Consider the following 20,210-nt stretch of genomic DNA (forward strand, 5'->3'; position numbering starts at 1 on the left):
ACACCAGAGTGTTCTACGAACCGAGGCGGAGAGAGATCTCTATATTTTCTCCTCCCAATAGGCTCTCAGCGCAAATGCTGATCAGGCTGTGGCTTTTTTGATTTTCGGGGAGAGCCTTCTCCGAGGAAGAGAGGGAGGAGCCTGGTAGGGGGAGGAAACTACAAATCGGGACACTAGGGTTTTTTTTTTTTTTTTTTTTTTTTTTTTTTTTCGCTGCATTTCCTCCCCTCCCTTTGGCTGCTCGGAAAGGAGAGAGAGGAAAAAAAAAAAAAAGAAAAGAAAAGAAAAAAGGACTTGGCTCGGAGATGCAGTCCGCTGCCGCCGCCGCTGCCTAAGCCAGCAATGCAAGATTAGATCTTTAAATGCAGCAATACACTGCCTGAAAACCGAGCATCCTGCACAACGAGCAGACATTTCTCCGTGTTCCGGGGAAGCCTCAAATATACATATGTATCTGTGACTCTTTTCTTCGTCCCTACTCATTCCCATCCATTTCATCACCGAATACGAGTAACTAAGGATTCCACTTTCCGATCTGCCTGGAGACACACCTCCCCAAGCCCTCCCCCACCCGATTCGAAGAGTATTCTGTGGGCTGCCGGAGGGAGTGGATTTTGCAGCGCCTAGCGGGAGCGAGGAAAACCCACCAATTCTTCAGCTCATTATCATCTCTCCCAGACTCTATTTCCTTCTTATCGCCAGCCTCATCACGCAAGTTTGAGCCATCTGAAGTCCAGGCGGAAGAGACAAAGCCTTGGGCTCGCCCTCAGCCGCAGGGAGCCTCCGCCTTGCTCCGAGCTGTTGCAGCTTCTCAGCGCGGCTGCTTCTCACCCAGTGCGAATGCTGTAGATCAACAGGTTCGGGCAACTTGAGCGGAATAAGGAGAGACTGACTGGTGCCGCAGCCCGGGTGCGGAGGGAAGGAAGGACTCACAGACTTGTGGCTCGCTCTGAGCTCTGACGCTCCGCCCCGGTTCCAGACTGGCGCGCACCCACCAGCTCGCACCTCCAGTCCGGCTGCTCCTGCTCCCACCCCACCGGTCTGGGATGTACCTTTCCATCTGTTGTTGCTTTCTCCTGTGGGCCCCTGCCCTGACACTCAAAAACCTCAACTACTCAGTGCCAGAGGAGCAAGGGGCAGGCACGGTAATAGGCAACATAGGCAAGGATGCCCGGCTGCAACCCGGGCTTCCGCCGGCTGAGCGCGGTAGCGGCAGCGGGCGAAGCAAGTCCGGTAGCTACCGGGTGCTGGAGAACTCCGCACCGCACCTGCTGGACGTGGACGCCGACAGCGGGCTCCTCTACACCAAGCAGCGCATCGACCGTGAGTCCTTGTGCCGCCACAATGCCAAGTGCCAGCTATCCCTAGAGGTGTTCGCTAACGACAAGGAGATCTGCATGATCAAGGTAGAGATACAGGACATCAACGACAACGCTCCCTCTTTCCCCTCGGACCAGATCGAAATGGACATCTCAGAGAACGCGGCACCCGGCACCCGCTTCCCCCTTACTAGCGCACACGACCCAGACGCTGGCGAGAACGGGCTCCGCACCTATCTGCTCACCCGCGATGATCATGGCCTCTTTGCACTGGACGTCAAGTCCCGCGGCGACGGTACCAAGTTCCCTGAGCTGGTCATCCAAAAAGCGCTGGACCGCGAGCTGCAGAACCACCACACTCTGGTGCTGACAGCCCTGGATGGCGGTGAGCCGCCTCGCTCCGCCACGGTGCAGATCAATGTGAAGGTGATCGATTCCAATGATAACAGTCCAGTCTTCGAGGCTCCGTCATACTTGGTGGAACTGCCTGAGAACGCACCCCTGGGCACCGTGGTCATTGACCTGAATGCCACCGACGCTGATGAAGGTCCCAACGGGGAAGTGCTCTACTCCTTCAGCAGCTACGTGCCCGACCGCGTGCGGGAGCTCTTCTCCATTGATCCCAAAACTGGCCTGATCCGGGTTAAGGGTAATTTGGACTACGAGGAGAATGGCATGTTGGAGATCGACGTGCAGGCCAGAGACCTAGGACCTAACCCAATTCCAGCCCACTGCAAGGTCACAGTCAAGCTTATCGACCGCAACGACAACGCGCCGTCCATTGGTTTCGTCTCCGTGCGCCAGGGGGCGCTGAGCGAGGCCGCCCCGCCTGGCACAGTCATCGCCCTGGTTCGGGTCACTGACCGAGACTCTGGCAAGAATGGGCAGCTGCAGTGTCGGGTACTGGGTGGAGGAGGGACTGGCGGTGGAGGCGGCCTGGGGGGACCCGGCTCTGTCCCCTTCAAGCTTGAAGAGAACTATGACAACTTCTACACAGTGGTTACTGACCGTCCGCTGGACCGCGAGACACAGGACGAGTACAATGTGACAATCGTGGCCCGGGACGGGGGCTCTCCTCCACTCAACTCCACCAAGTCGTTCGCTGTCAAGATACTGGATGAGAATGACAACCCGCCTCGCTTCACCAAAGGGCTGTATGTTCTCCAAGTACATGAGAACAACATTCCAGGAGAATACCTCGGTTCAGTGCTCGCCCAAGATCCCGACCTGGGCCAAAATGGGACAGTGTCCTATTCCATTCTTCCCTCGCATATTGGCGACGTGTCTATCTACACCTATGTGTCCGTGAACCCCACTAACGGAGCCATATACGCCCTGCGCTCCTTTAACTATGAACAAACGAAGGCTTTTGAATTCAAGGTGTTGGCTAAGGACTCGGGGGCGCCAGCGCACTTGGAGAGTAACGCCACTGTGAGGGTGACGGTGTTAGACGTGAATGACAATGCTCCAGTGATTGTGCTCCCCACTCTACAGAACGACACAGCTGAGCTGCAGGTCCCGAGAAATGCTGGCCTGGGCTACCTGGTAAGCACCGTGCGCGCCCTGGACAGCGACTTTGGAGAGAGTGGACGCCTCACGTATGAGATTGTGGATGGGAACGACGACCACCTGTTTGAGATCGATCCATCCAGCGGCGAAATCCGCACGCTGCACCCCTTCTGGGAGGATGTGACTCCCGTGGTGGAGTTAGTAGTGAAGGTGACTGATCATGGCAAGCCCACCCTGTCCGCGGTGGCCAAACTCATCATTCGTTCAGTGAGCGGCTCTCTGCCTGAGGGAGTACCGCGAGTGAATGGTGAGCAGCGCCACTGGGACATGTCCCTGCCTCTCATAGTGACTCTGAGCACGATTTCCATCATCCTCCTAGCGGCCATGATCACCATAGCTGTCAAGTGCAAACGCGAAAACAAGGAGATTCGCACTTACAACTGCCGCATCGCCGAGTACAGCCACCCACAGCTAGGCGGGGGGAAGGGCAAGAAGAAGAAAATCAACAAAAACGATATCATGCTGGTGCAGAGCGAGGTGGAGGAGAGGAACGCCATGAACGTCATGAACGTGGTGAGCAGTCCCTCCCTGGCCACCTCCCCCATGTACTTCGACTACCAAACCCGTCTGCCCCTCAGCTCGCCCCGGTCAGAGGTGATGTATCTTAAGCCAGCCTCCAACAACCTGACTGTCCCACAGGGGCACGCAGGCTGCCACAGCAGCTTCACCGGACAAGGGACTAATTCGAGCGAGACCCCTGCCACTCGGATGTCCATAATTCAGGTAGGAGACTTTTAGGGTAAAGGGGACTTCACTTGAAAGCTGAGACCTTTGGATAGCTGAAAGCCACATGGGTGGGGTGGGTAGTAGTTAGCTGAAAGTGTTTCATACTTTTGTCCCTGTGTGCACACCATTTCCTATTCAGAACCCCTCTCGTGTAAATAGTTTTAATCGAATGCCTTACCTCTACTGCATTTTCAAAGTTTATTTTTTACAGATTTTAAAATGATAGCAACAGTCAATATTTAAATTTTATTCTATTTGTAGGACTACATTTCTTTCCGTAACAGGATTCCTATAGTAGAGCAAAACAGTTGTTCTCTTTAATGAGTTTAATTCCATTAAAAACTTTTCTATTGTTATGAAATTTATATGCCAAATTGAAGCTAACTTCTTGAGTACACAGTAGTCACCAAGTCAATACCGTGCATCAATCTGAACAAAGTTTCATCCCCTGAGAAATCAGGTTTATATGTTGAAAGTGTTTTAGGGAGACGACCCCCATTTATTCCTCAACTAAACTTTCAGCTGAAGCTTTGGAAGTGTACATCATTACTGAAGTGCTTTGTACTGGTTAGTCATAGTCATCAGGACAAATCTTTAAAAGAATTTCTTTAGTCCTAGGGCTTCCCTGTGAGTTTCCTATGGTGACTAGGGATGAACAGTCTACTCCAAAGAGTCCTAAGATCACTTTTATGCTACTGATGACAGGGGATGAAGTTGCACTGAATCTCACATTAGTTTTTTGGACTCTGTATATTTTCAAGACATTTACCTATATTCTAAACATAAAATGAAAATAAAATAATTGCCAAGAGCATAGGCATTGACTCTTAAATGACTGTGCTGTGATGGCCTAGTCACCATCTGGTTTCCTTTATTCACTACTGAGTTGTTTCACAAAATAAATTCTTGGTTGTCATAATATTCACAACATGTGCTGTTACAAAGATCCAAAATGAGAAATGCTTGAAATTTGCAATTCAGCATAACCAAAAGTGACAACTGAGGTAGAAGTCACCTGTCCATATGATTATGTGTTGAAAAGCTTGACATAGCAAAGTTACTATTGTCCAAATAGAGGGTTGAAGCTTTATAGCCCTGTTAATAGAAATCATCCATGTCCTAACATTTAATAGAAGGAATTGCCTATGACAGTACAGTGAACCATATTCATCAAGTATGATGCTACTGACTATTGGAGTACCAAACCCTTCCTTTATAATATTCACTGTATATGAGTAATCATGTAATCATGGATTCAAAGTTTATATAAAACAGAAAAGAAATTCTTAACTATAAAAACTTGACTTCTAAGAATGTCTTCCTCTAATTGTGTGAAATTGATATTCATGATCACTAATAAGTCTACAGAGGGAATTATGATAAAATGCTGATTTATAGATATGCTGTAGTCATTATGGAATTGTAAATATTTTGTATACCTCTCCTATATTTATGCCACCGGCAAGATTGTCACAAAGGGCTAATACTTAATCATCTACTTTCAAAGTGCTGTGAGTTGAATTATCATGTAGTTTCCAGCATTAAACAAAATCATAAAATCAAGTTGGTGCTGTAAAATTCTCAGCAAGCTTGGCTTCATAGTCAGACTAGTGAGGAGCACTCCTGAATATAAATAGACAAAGCTTTGGAGAGATGTGTACTTATACTGTGTTAACAACATTGCCCTTGAAGGTGGTCATTGGTTATGGATGATCATGGTGGCTCCTCCCTAACAGTAAAATTCAGGAAAAGAAAATCATAAATACTATCCAACCCCTCGCACAATTTAAGCAGAAAGTAAAAGTCTGTCTTGGTATTCCTTTATTTCTAAAATTTTAATCTATTCTACCAAAGTACAAAACGAATAGGTTTGAGTTCGAATTTTTCCCCAAAGTGTTTGTTTCCTATGTTATTTCGGTCTTAAAAATATCTCAACCTAAACTGCTAACAGTTTTTTTCCCTATCATGTTTTTGCAATCCTTTATAGGATGAATTATAAAATCCTAACAGATTAATCTCTTTGGAAATGTACCATATTGATATTTATTATTGAAAACCATAATAAGTTAGCTTAGGTGCTATCCCCCCCGCCCTTTTCTTTCCCTCAACAATTGTGCTGCAAACACATTATGTTCAAGTGGAGTGAAGAAAGTCTGTAGGAATGCCATAATCTTGTATCAAGCTCATTTTCCAGCATGTGCATAATTTATCCTGAAAAGTAAATATGATACTAATTTCACATATCTTTCTAAAGCTAGACTGTTTGTTATTCCAGCAAATCAAGTTGGATCAACAACTAGTAGCTCTTTTTCATCTTTATTTTCCAGTATTCTGCATGGTGTTTTGAAAGTGCATTTATAAGGTTAAACAAACTGCCATAACTTTGTTGAAATACCCTCGTGCAATAAGGTGATATGAAATATAGGAATTTTGGGACTGTAGGCTTCATATTACAGCTAAAGTAAAAACTGTTTTCAGCCTGAAAGCATTTTGATCGCCAGACCTAAGGTTTCTGCTTGCAGTTTTGTTTCATCATAGGTGTATGTACATTTATTAACAAAGATTTGTGAAAAGTGATTTTATTTTTGTTACATTTTGTGAATTTGTACAAATAAAATCAGGCCATAACATGTTTAAATAAAGATATGTGTCTAAAATATTCATAACAGCACAAGAATCATAGTACTACATTAAAGTTACAGTGTATAAGTATTTATTTTAAGATACAGAAGTCATATTGAAGGATAGGAACACAGATTTTTAGTAGGTAAGGTAGACTATGGTGTAAATGAAACACCATTTTCCATTGCAGATATTTCTATGTCTATTACTTTATGTGGTGATGTAAAATATAACAGCATAGAGTTCCTTACCAATTCTGAGGAGTAACTATTAATCCTGGCTTGCTAAGGACAAGCCCACATTTGTAAGATCAGCCTCGGGGAGGTGAAAGCAGGAGATCAGTCAATCGGAAGTTTGAAGTCATTCTTGGTTACACAGAGCCTGCTTGAGACACATGAGCCCTGCCTCAAGAAAACAAACCAAAAAAGTTAGTTAAGTCTGGGATCTTTATTAACAGGTGTTTTCAGTGAAGTCCTCACTGAAAAGAAGGTAGAATTCAGGGACATCTTTTTTGAAGATAGGGTTTCCTGGTTTTTGTCTTATTTCATTTTGTTTTAAATATCGGTGTTCTCCCACAGTACCTACTGAAGTCAGTTTTAATATATTCTTACAGAAGAAAGTGCATTAACCCAGCAAAAAAGATTTCCTAAAACAAGATTTTAAAAATGCATAGTTTTACAAACCAACACCAGCAACAACCAAAAAGAATCATGTTAATTCACTTCAGAGTCCTCATGAAAAAACAGTATTTTTTTTTTTTTTTGAAATCTGTACATGGGTCTTACAACACAACTATACCAATGTAAATTAAACACAATATATTGAATATAAACAAAGTAAATAAGGATATATATGCTAAGTGTGTAGAGTCATCCCTAATATGTAAAATAGCATTGAATTGCAAATGAGTAAGTTACAATGTATAGAGTTAACTCTATTTTAGAAAAGAAAGTAGAAGTGTCTTTAATATTGATATCATCCACTGTCTGTCTTCATTCCCACTTCTCTAACAAGGTCAATTATGTAGAATCTTGTTCATATTAGTTCCCAAGGCCACACATGATCTTCCATAGTTTGTGTCCCTTTAAATTAATAATTTCAGCAACAGATGCCCAGCATAAGTATATTTTTGTATCACTTCAAATTTTGAAGATATTTGCTACAATTTTTATGCTACAAAGCTATTACCTGCTTAATCTCATGAACTCATCACTCTTCATAAAGGATTTGAGGATTCATGAGGATTATGTTGGCTCAAGCAGGAAAGTGATGCCACTGTCATATATTGTATGTCTCCTGAGATATTTTGCATTTTTCTTTTTCCCCTTAAAAATTGTTCAAAACATAGGAGGATTAATTCCTATTTTAGTTTAATGAGGATATACTATCAAACATTTTTTGTTATGCATTGAAAATACATGAAGAATTAAGCAATCTGCAATTGAACCAACCATTAGATGTTTGGCATTTCTTGTAGGAGGTTTTAAACTTTCTATAAAGTTCTAAACTTTTTGCTAGTGTTCCTTTAAAAACCTAATATTATCTAACTATATGTGCTTCTGTGGATATTTGGACTCCAATGAAAAGCTGTATGCATTTCTCTCTCTCACAACATAGGAAAAAATCATTATAAAACTAGAAGCCACAGAATTTTATTTTTAATATCAAGTGTCATAAAGTTCTTCATGAATTAAGAAGATTACAACCTATTAGTCTCCAGATTTCAACAATTTTTCCAAATGACAAGGAGGTAATTCTTGATCATCCTCACATCAGAGAGGAAAACTTGTTGGGTTTTGATTGACTGTGGAATCCATTCTTTTTTTTTTAAGTTTATATCACTTGTGTGGGTGAGTTATGTTATTTCAATCCATAGTATTATGAATACACTTACATGAAGGATTTGAATTTGTATTCTTAGCACCTTTTCTTATGTAAAATTGTATGTGATCAGAGAAAAAAAAGTCCTCAAATTCTTATCTCAACTTTTCAAATTTATTTAGAAAAATGTTTAATTCCTTAAAACAGAAAATATCAACTGATTATATTGTTCAGTCACTGAAAGTTCTGTCTATTAAGTGACTGTTACAAAAGTTGATGTTAATTATTCACATATTTAAATGCCTAGAAAGCTTCATTTTTGAGATGAAAATAATTACTCCCAAATTAACCCAAAACTATCATCTTAGTTAAAGAATTATACATATTTTAATGGGAGTACCTCCAATTTGGGGGGATGTGAATCTTTAGTGTTGTTTTTAAGTGCAGTTTCTTACAATATCATGAGACAGCACTATTTTCAGGTCTGAGGTGTGAAATTTCTCATTGTGAGTATTATTTATACAATATAGCGTAACAGAATTTCTTATAGAACATAGTGTTTATAAGTTAAAAGTATTTTAAGATATAAAAATTAACAAATGTTTACTTGCATTTAGTAAGGATGGCCCTGACAATGCTCAATAAAATATGTCGAAATAAACTTTTAGGAAAAGTAGTTACATATATACCTATGTATTTATTATCTATGCAGTTGAATAATTTTGGTACCAAATATGTATGCAAACATACAAATAGAAGTATCTCATTTTATAGATTTTTTAACTCAAAGCAATTCACTGTGTAAGGAACAACTCATATCTATGTTTCTCTTTGAAAATATGTTAAACATAATAATTTAGCATTACTATGGGTTAAGAAAAGTACAAATAAAAGTCAGGCAAATGTTTGGTACTTTGGAGACTGGTGGGATGGCTGGAAACGTTAAAAACATATGGTGTAAGGTTGATGATGAAAGACCATGAGGAAGAAGTCCCTACAGCTGGGCTCAGGCCAGTGAGGAAATGAAACCTAACTCCCTGAAGCAGGGAAGTCTTGCAATACACTCAATAGTGGGTACATTCTTACAAATGCACCTTCTAATTATGAGATTAGTCATTGCTCTAGAATGTATTCCCCTAGGTAATATGTCTGTTTAATAAATCCCAGAGGGCATTACCTTAAAGTCATATTTTAGTAAAGCATTAGTGAAGTGATTTCATTGGATTAAATTCCTTCAACCAATGATGTATAATTGTTGGAGAATAGCATACAGCTCATTTTTTTCTTATCATTTTGAAGATAGCGTGACTTCTGCCACCCACTTACAAGACACTTTCGAAGTTCATCAGACCTACACTAATCTATTGTCAACCTACTTTAGTAAAGGAGACTTTGACATGAATTCCCCTCAATGGCAGCATACAGTATTTTACAGCAAGTCATAGCTTTCACCGCTAGCTTTGACAGTGATGTATTGCTATCCTTTGGTCTCTGGAAATAAATCATCTATAATAAAGAAGTCTTTAATGGCATCAACATTCTCACTGTGACTAGGCAGAAATATGCTCCTGCTTCATTGTTACTGCAGAGGAATCAGATCAGTATTTTTAAGGTGCAGAATAAAGGAAAACTCGCAGCACTATATAAATGCAAGTTGTGGCATTTTGGGAAGCATATTTTACTTACATGCCCTATATTCTAATAGACTATGAAATTGTATTCAGGCAATGTTTGAGAAACTCTGTTGATATAGATGTAGCACAGTATTGTTTGTCTGTTCTGGTCACAGTGACATTCTGATTACTGGTATTTGTAGGCCATGCTCTGGATCTGCTCCAGGCAGCTTTACTGTAGTGAAATGGTTCTATGGTTCATTGAGCATCTAGCAGAACTATGCTGGATATGATTGGCACGTTTACATATATTTATTCAAAAAATAAGGCAGCTATACAGCATAATTATGGTAAAATGAATCATGACAATAAAAGACTAAGTTAACAAGCTTTATGATTAAAGAATAAACACAGGTTGGAGAAATGAAACCTTATATGTAACTAATCTATAGGAATAAACTTTGGTCTGATTAGAGGAATGGAATATATTAAAATACTTTAATGATATTAGAGATACACTTTACTCAGGCATTTTGAAATATTTGATGATCAATGGTATCTTATTTTCCTTATATTTAAATTCTATGAAATAGTCTCATCAACCATATTAAAGTTATATAAAATTGGTATGGTAAAGATAATATATTTTAAAGATCCTACTTGGTTCAAAAATACTCTGCCTAAACAATATTTAATACTCTTTAAAATTGTAATGTCTTTATTGATTTTTAATTACTGGACCACATTAGGGCAACCATTGAAAGTATAGTTGCTTGTTTACTTTCTTTATCAGGTAAAAGCAGTCTTTGTAGAGTTTAAAAGCTAAAGCTTTTAAAATTAATTTCAAGTTTCAAAGGTATACATTCAAAATTGTTTGTAGATATTTACTGCTATATTCAAACCTTAGTTTTATGCTTACAAATTACGTTAATAAATATAGGTGCTAGTTTTATATTCTGAATGGTCCCAGGCTATTTCAACAGCATTCACATTTTAAGGCAATAGAACTTGAGAACTGACTAAATAACACATGTCCTCTATATAACTATGATGTTCAATACATACGTCTTTCATCTTTATTTTCATATAATATTTTTAAACATGGATAGTATGTAACACAAAAATATATGCAGTTAGTTCTGACTGAACTCTTAATAATCATATGGATGCATACAATTTTAATATTCTCCAGTGAAACTCACCAGAAAATTAAAGTTTGATTGTATCCTACATTTAAATTTTGTAACTTGTATAAAATGGAAATGTACACTTATTTTACTGCTTAAAGTCTTGAGGTATCATAGCACTTTCTTATTCTTACAATCAAAATCTAAACAATGACTTTAGCAAATACCTAAACTTGTTTTTCCATTGCTAGTATTCTTATCTGTTTTGCATCTTGATGCTATAGGTTTCTCCCTTAATATATAACACAGTTTTTTCAAACCACAGTTCTCAACACAAATACCTTTGCTGCAGCTGCTTACTTTTCAAACAGATTATTTTATCACACTACATTAAGATTAATTTATGACTGAATATTATTGTATGACTGAATGCTATTTCATTTTTTGCAGCAGCAGCAGAAAAATCAGGGATAAAATTAAACTGCTTTTCATACAGAAAATAAATAATTTAAACACATGTACGAAGTGGCCCTTTGTGCTCCCTACCAGTGCTTTTATTTCAGTAGATGATACAACAATTAGAAATTATAATACTTGAGAAGTCAGTTGCTGATGAACTTACCAACAATTTACTAAGACAACTATTTTTCACTTCCCTGTTTTGGAAGAAAAGGGAATTGGCTTTTATTTAAAGGAGTTATTTTCTAACCCGAGCCTGACAATTCCTTACTGATACATATTTTCATAACTATTAGTCACACAAACATTCTGACGATTTTGAAAATGACTTTCTTTGAGTTCTGTAGTTAAATTGTGAAGAATAGAATAATATGTCATCTAAATGTTGGTGCTTTCTTTCTTGAGACACACTGATCTTACCTTACAGCTGATTTTGCAGTCTTTCATATACCCTAGGAAAGTTTGCCCAAGATAAACTTGTTGCATCAAGAGCAAACTTGGAAGGATTCGTAGGTTACCAGAAAAAAAGAAAATTCAGTTCCCGATCTTTATTATCATTTCCATTGTGCCTAAATAAAGGATTACAGAAAAAAAATTAACTCCAAACACTTTTATGAAAAAAAATTTGGTTGTTTGCTTTATTAATTATCACTAGTATCTTTACATGGCCTTATGTTGTAATATTCTAATCATATTGTCTCATATTGTAATCTGACCTCATTATTTCAAAACTCTATCATTAAATAATTCAAGTTTGAATATATACTTGACTTTTACTGGGCATACAATGTGTAACGTGTCTCCATAAACTCAGAAATCAGTCAAATTACTGTATGTAATTAACTTATTTTCTAATAATGTGTAGAATTGTTGAGAGCTGATATGTATGAAAGCAGCAAACAGTTCAATATCAGCTCATAGACTGAAGTAAACATCTCTATCCTTGTCTTTTAATGACGGTGCATCATTGTTAGTAATGATTAGCAGTGTTTAGGTCCTGACCTTTGGATAAATAATTTATACCTAGATGATAATAAGTATAGAAAGAAGACATGATCCTTTTAAAGCAACCAACACTTAGTGCAATTTTTACGTTAGTACCAGAGGTCTGCTCTGAGATGTCATCATGATAACAGATGAGCCTGGTACCAAATGTATGAGTAGTGAAAAATGAAAGCAAGATGAGGGATACATTTAAGACTTTTTTCTTTCTGATTTTGAGCAATAGACTTTCTATTTTTTTAAAAAAATAATCAAGACAATTACACAGTAATTTGGGATAGAATGCATGCCCAGTTCCCCATCTCCAAACCCAATTTGTTACCACCTGTGGCTATTTCTATTAAAAAAAAAAAAGAAACATAATTACTCTGAGTCTCAGCAGTCTTAGAGTAAATTTTTGCAATTACAATACCTCCCTTGGGCAGATGTGTGAAAATGGTAGATTAATTCCTGCCAGGATCTTTCTCTTCCTTGTGCGCTTTTAGGTTTGGTGTCTACTTCTTATTAGAGTGAGTGTTTGCTCTCGGTAAAGGTCGTGTCAGTGTTTCTGTAGTAAATCTCCAGAAATAAAGATCCACAAATCAGCCATTAAATTTTGCCCTAGGCAAGAAGCTGACAGGTAACAACTCAGGGACGGAGTGGATAATATTTTCCATTACTGTCCTCTGTGGCCCAAGTTAAGTTTGAAATAAAACAGTGAGAAGATTCTGCTGTCATGAATAACAGAATGAAAGTGTGTCTAAGTGAGTAGAAGCCGTGGTAGTAATGTTGTTTTATGCTTACTCCCAAAGCTACCTGAAGCTTCAGAGTTTAGAAGACTGATAATAAAGATACTAGGACTCAAGTTCTAACAACTTCTGTCTTTCCATCCATTTCTTTCCTGCTGATGAGGTGGCACTGCATAAACTCTATTCTTGATATAAACACTTAATTAATCAACATACAGCTTAGTAAATTCTTTCAAATTTCAACAGTCTTAAATGTCTGGATCACTGTTTCAACTATATAATACTAACATTCAATTAATGTATCTGCTCTAAGTAGAATACTTAAAGATAGGTACCACATCTATATTTTAGTTACTTTATTTGATAGAGACCATACAGTGTGTGATATATAACATACATTTAAAATATGCATCCTTAGCAGGGCGTTGGTGGTGCACACCTTTAATCCCAGCACTTGGGAGGCAGATGCAGGTGGATCTCTATGAGTTCAAGGCCAGCCTGGTATATAGAGTGAGTTCCAGGACAGCCCCCAAAGCAAGACAGAAAAACACTGTCTCAAAAAACCAAAACAAACAAACAAACAAACAAAAAAACAAAAAGAAAAAACCATGCATTCTTTGTAATAAAATCAAAACTTCATTTAAGTTTCCACTGATCACCAATTATATATACACTAAAGCTTGATCTATGTCCATTCTAAAATATGTGTTTACATATATGCATATGAAGACAAATTATATATAGGAATACATGTGAAAATAATGACCTCTTGATAAATAATTTGATGCAATATATTTTGACAATTTTTCATTCGCATTGGTACCTTTTATTAAGAATTTCTAATTTTATGCAGATATACTGCAAGTCCATAGAGAAAATAGATGTTCCAAGTTTGCAGCTTTTATTGCCATTAATCTTAGTATTTCTTCATACTATATATAGTATACATACATACACATGCATATGGATATGGTATTCAAAGAGACAATAGTGTTGATTGTCAATTATTTAAATATTTCATATTATTTGTTAGGTTTACACAGCATTGCAATTATGCCAGTATTATATGAATTTACTGAAGCTGTCTCATCTACCTATAATAAATTAATAATCTGAAATAATCATCTTGTTGATATTTTGAGGTACTTACACACAAATACTTTCCTAAATAATTTTTAAATAAGATGAAGTAATGGTTAAACCATAAACATCCATTTGTATTTATTGAAGTATAATTTTATGGTTTATTACTTTGCTACATGATGTATGTTACTTGTAATTTTAATAGAAAATTATATTGAAATTATCAAATATGTATAAAATGAATTCACAAATTTGTTCACAAAATTCCAGATTTTTTTGACTATGTAGGTGCTGGTTAAAATTTTATGCTATCTTAAAAAAGTTTTTATCGGCACATCATGCTGCTTATTTTCATATTGTTATTTAATTTTCAGTCACAACATACACTTAATTTATTCACAATCATTAATTGAAGGAAAAATAGTAAAGTAGTTTTAAAGTTAATTTGGAATCTTTACTTTTATGCTGTTTTAAATTTGTAATCCCTCTGAGTTCTATATGCAAATTATAAAGGGGCCTGAAAGAATAAAAGATGCAAGAAAATTGAATTTTCACATCAAATTAAAGTTTATTTAGGACTGAGGGTATATTTTAGTGGTAGAATAGTTTCCTAGCAGGCAAGAAACTTGGTATATATAACCTCTAAGAATGAAAAGAAAATGTCATGTGTTTGTACTCCAACCAGAGTATGTAGGATAAAGAGTAAAACAAATTAATGTAAAGGAACATGTAATTATAATTATAAATGTTGGTGATTTATTTTAAAAATTGTACAGATGAGAGATACTTTTGGAAAGATTAAAATAATAGTTTGAAATATTCCATGAGGTGAGCTTCTACATAGGGAACTCTCACTGTTGACATTTATGTACACACTCATCTAAACATTATGATTCAAGCCTATCTATTCATTCATACTTCAACATTGTCCTTTTGAATGAAAGGCACATTGACAATCATCCTACTGAATACAGACAATGCAGATGGATAACTGCCAGGATGGCTGTTTTCTTAGTTGTTCTAAGGGGACTGATGCAGGTTTTCTACTGAACACTACTGACAAGAAACTGGGCCTGTCACAGTCTCCCCACATTTTATTTATTTCTCTTCTTATATGTCTTTTCCTTAAGACATCTTACATATATATGCATCCCAGTTTTTAAAGACTATAGCTGAGGCACCTTCACTATCTGTAAATGCTAAATGATTTAGAGAACACTGAAAATGTTGCAAGAACATGTTTTCAAGCATTTGTGAAATTTTTCACGAGATGCATAATTTTAAAATTGTCATATGCTTAACAACTATGAAATGTTCTTTAAATATTTGAAAAACTGTCATTTAAAACACCTTTGTGGAGCATGCCTGTAATCTTACTACTTGGATGTCAGAAGCAAGATCAGCCCAAGGTGTAGGCCAGGCTCATCTACATAGTCAGACCCTGTCTTAGGCAGCAAGTGTCTGGAAACAGACCTCAGTAGTACAGCACATTTCTACCATGTCCTTGAGTTCGATATCTAGCACCTTGAAAACAACAAAAAAGGACATAATAATGACATGGATGAAAGGAATTATTGCCTTTGCCTTATCCCCAAATAACCTGCCTGTTCTCATCTTTGCCGTGTTGGTCTTTTTTCTATGACTTTCCAGTGGAAAGTATAGATTTTATGTATATATTAAAGTTCCTTGTATATTTAAATCTATGGAGATGTTTTCTGCTTGGAATTCACATATATGTGGTGACAAAACATGATGGTATTTATCACCAAAGTAACTGAATTATGTTTGTACCTGTGATTGATTTAGTTGACTTTTCAGTGTAGTGATTAATAAGGACAAGTTGAATTAAATAGTTTCATATATTTCATTTTGAAAATACACTTAAGTAGAAAAGAAGATTTGGGATATTAATTAAAATGAACCATCTCCCCATTTTTTAAATCTAGGAATGAGTATAAATTTTTTAAAATGAAGTATTTGTTTTCTTTTATATGAAATCAATAAAAGAAAGTTTACAAAATGAATCCTCTTTTTATACTTTAGGCAGGGATGAGCACTAAAAGATTCAGTGAAGACATACCCATGAAACCTGCCACATCTAAAAAAATCAGGAAGTTGCATTAAATTTTGCTATTTAGTAAATGTTTCTGTTTACAGCTAGGTATCTCAGTTCACACCTAGCATTTCATACATGATATAACAAAAAGAAATCCACTTTAAATTTAATCAAACGTTTGACTTTTTAACTTGAAATTTCCCATTGGGTTTCAGTACATATAAATGTGGTGTTTAAATGAAATATTTATGATGTATGATTTTAATGTAGAAATTAAATTTTCAAGGAAATGTTGGTTATTTTAAAATATGTAGTCTGGATTTGGGAGTTCAGGATGGATAATGGCATACGGAAAAGGTCCCCTGGAAACACAGTGATTTGAGAAGTGGAGTACCATTTCACTTGTTTAATCTCAACAGCCCATCATCTTGTTAGGACATTAGGGTACAATCAACATGGTGCATGAAAGCATTGAAAATCCAATCTCTAGCTTTCATTGCACCCATCTGCTACCAGGCAATGCCATTAGAAATTTGAGCCCATGACCTTTAGCTTCCACTTTGGATTCAAAGCTGGTGTTTTCACATTGTACATGTGAAGAAAATTTAGTGAGAAGCTTACCCTGCACATTTCTAACTTAATTACCTCTTTTAAAAAAATAGCAAAATTGAAATCAAGCTTAATGGCCTGGTGTGGATTTGACAAGAGTCAATGAAGTTTTTCAATCTTGAGTGTGGTTAAAGCCGCTGGTGTTCTGCATCGTTAAGATATTTATTAACTAGGGGGCCTGCTTAAGTTGTGACTGGTATTTTGTGATAGACCTCTCCTTCACATTAATTATTCTCTGGCTCCATGGCATTCTTAATTTATGCCTACAACATCTAACTACACTAAAATTGCATGCATAAAAAAAGCAGTGCATCTATTTAGTATTTCAGGTAGTTATCATAAGTTTTGAAATTTTACTTGCCCTTGGCATTCTTTTTTTTTTATCAATGCAAGTATGACAGCACAGAACTTTCCAGATTACTTTTGTGTAGTCACTTGGAAGAGAGAAGCGTGATAAAATTATGTGCCTATCATAAGAAGTGAATTATGCAAATTGATGAAGATTTCTTGTCAACATTCATGTGCTGCTTTCTCAGTGAAATCCATGTAACTTGGAAAAGACTCATGATTAGACAGGTGTTTTTTTTCTCAGCCCATGAGATCAAATTTCTGAAATATTTATATAGTGGCAATCCAGATGTACACAGTTTAACCTTATAATCCCATTTCACAGCTTTTCTAAATACTTAGAAACTTGTTAAGTTAGAGGCTGATTGTTTTGGCAGTCTCTCCCTAATAACAGGATTCAGATATTCCTTATTTACAAGCCTGTGCTGTTAATATAATCCAGTATATTAAATCACAGGGAAACTGAAACAGGAGATTCTATCCAAAGGCTAATTGACAGGGAAGCTTTTTCTAAAGCTTTTTAATTTGTTTTTATATTGAATGCATAATATGCATTCAATATCAAGGAAACACATATCACAAGTGAAAGTTATAAATGTTTTGGTAGTCATGCTACTACCATTTTAGTGTGAAGTAGTTATTGCTCAGATTTCCTGTACTCTTATCATAATCTTGATATAAGCCACATAAGACCAGGCATCTGCTCCTTAAAATATCCCTTTCAACATCCTTTCAACTGCAAAGCTTACTGTAATTTGACATGTGGCAGTATTTTAAGTGCACTCATCTGGGTTTTTTAAATGAATAGAGGCAATGCAGAGTAATGTAATAATGTGTCATGATTTTCATTATGCTTATTTATTGGTTCTGCAATAATGGAAAACAAGCTTATTGTTATGCTTTTAGCTTGAGCTATTATGCACTATGATCCTCATGCTCCATTTTTGTATTTCTGCAGTTTTGTCTCCTCAAGGAAATGTGTATCAGGATTCTAAAACTTAATTAGATTAGGGAATGCACTTCATTTTGTTCTGTTGATTTTCTATATTAAATGTATAGTATTTATAAACTGATTATACTTGAAACAACACATACACATCAAGAGAGAGAAAAACCTTATTTTTCAACCTGTGTGTGACAACTCCAATTTTCCTATTTTGAAGGAAAGTCAGGAGAAAGTAGGCTATTGAGAAAATACCTCCTGTTGTCTTATTTCTTTCAGGGAAAATTATGTGAGTTGTATTTGTGTGTTTTTCCAAAAAACAGTCTAGTGTAGCACTGAGAAATTGACAAACTAACATATGAAGAATAAATTTTTAAACACATAGAGAATTTCCAGAAGTGGGTTTGAGAAACTCATTAACTAGATTTTGAGCTCTAGATTTTATATGGTGATACATCTACTACACTAGAACTTTTCTTTCCAGACCTGAGTAGCTCAGACTCAGGAACTAGCAGTCTTATGTGCCTAGATTTCAGCTACTCTGTCACTGAACTGGGACCCATAAAAGCCCTCATGAGATGAATGTCTTACTCGTGAGTCCTGGACTAGGTCCTCCTTTCCTGCCTGGGCTTTGACTGAGTTTTTGAAAATTTGTTTATCCAAAGAAGCTTCCTTTAGGGAACAAACACCTATCATAAAGGCCTTATGTGATAACTCCATTATTTCCTACCAAAGTAATTTTGTTGATAGTTTTCAGTGTCTCCAAGTTTCTTTAAACAAAAATAACTACACATCACCCCCCAATTTCATGAGAAAAATCATACTACAAAAAATTTTACTTAAAACACCTTATGAAAATTGTTTCTGGGATATAGTGAGGTCCTATTACATAATTGCTGTCTGAAAATAGATCAGGTTTCATTCATAATTTTAATTACCTATAATTTACTAGTCTGACATTGCCATTACTAACATTTCATTATATAAATCTACAAAAATCTACAGGACTGAAATCCAAACATATTTAAGATTATTTGTATTTTTAATTGATCCTTCTTATTGTGTATTGGCATTTCTTCTGCTGAGAGATTATTACTATGTTGACTATTGAGATGTTGTGCCAATCCTTGATGGGATGAAAAAATACATAACTATAACTCCAAACATTTAAAATGTGAGTTATAGGGCATAGATATTGCCTAGTACAAGGACTTAGGGAAGGGACCAATTTCTTCATTAAATATATGCACATATGCACATGCAAATTGGTTTTTAAATATATGCTCTGAACATATATTAAACTGTGTTTCTCTCATAATTATATGAATATGATACTGATTTCTTTCAATGCTGACAGTGCAGTTTTATGTTGTCTCTCAATGAGGGAATTCTGGGTCAGTCAATGGGTATGATTCATTTCATCAGTTACTCTCCATAGACAGATTGTTTACAATGAAGTTCTATTCCCATGATTCCTCCTTAAAAAAAAAAAAAAACACACAGCTCTTAGGTCCAGGCATAAGTGCTTCCTTGTTGATGATTTATTTTTTTTCTTATCCAATATAACAACACTTTCTATTCCTATGGTGGATGTAACAATTAAAATTAAATGGTAATTCATATTATGAAAAACATGATTAATAGTGACTAGTATTAAAGAAACACTAACATATACCACTATTATTATTCTCAAAAATAAAGAAACATTTTGGTGCAGCAAAACCTCAAGAAAGAATTATGTAGACATAATTCATAAAAACTGATATTTCAGGTGACCTAAACTGTAGCAACCATATAAGAGAAGATCAATAATTCACTTCATGTAAGAATTTTATTTCAAAACATGTGACTATTTAATTTTACTGAAATAGTGTACTGTTTTGCAAATTGTCATTTTTTGTTTTCCCTAAACTATCTTTTGCACTCTTTGTTTTGTTTTATATACATTTCAGGATATTAACTAATTTTTTTAGAACATGTTGTTAAATTTCATTCCAGATATTTTAAATTCCTTAAGCTAGCAAATTACATTTTGAAGGGAAAAAATGTAACTTTCCTTAATAATCTGTTTTTTACTTTTTTAAACAGTGAGGCCTTGAGGGAATAGAAGGTGTGCAAAATGTCAAAACAGACATTTCTGCAAAAGAATTATAAAACAGTGAATATTGAAAGCATCAGTATAGGG

At 36.4% G+C, this 20,210-nt stretch overlaps 1 protein-coding gene across 1 annotated transcript in view; it reads left to right on the forward strand.

Moving 5' to 3' along the window:
* Positions 1-1,046: 1,046 nt before the first annotated feature.
* Positions 1,047-20,210, forward strand: part of Pcdh17 (protocadherin 17) — an 85,007-nt gene continuing 65,843 nt past the window's right edge. The window contains exon 1 of the mRNA XM_027394034.2: positions 1,047-3,611. Within this exon, the coding sequence (XP_027249835.1) occupies positions 1,047-3,611 (2,565 nt within the window). The remainder of the gene's footprint in view (positions 3,612-20,210) is intronic.

Source organism: Cricetulus griseus (genome assembly GCF_003668045.3).
Source record: "Cricetulus griseus strain 17A/GY chromosome 1 unlocalized genomic scaffold, alternate assembly CriGri-PICRH-1.0 chr1_1, whole genome shotgun sequence".
Classification (NCBI taxonomy): domain Eukaryota; kingdom Metazoa; phylum Chordata; class Mammalia; order Rodentia; family Cricetidae; genus Cricetulus; species Cricetulus griseus.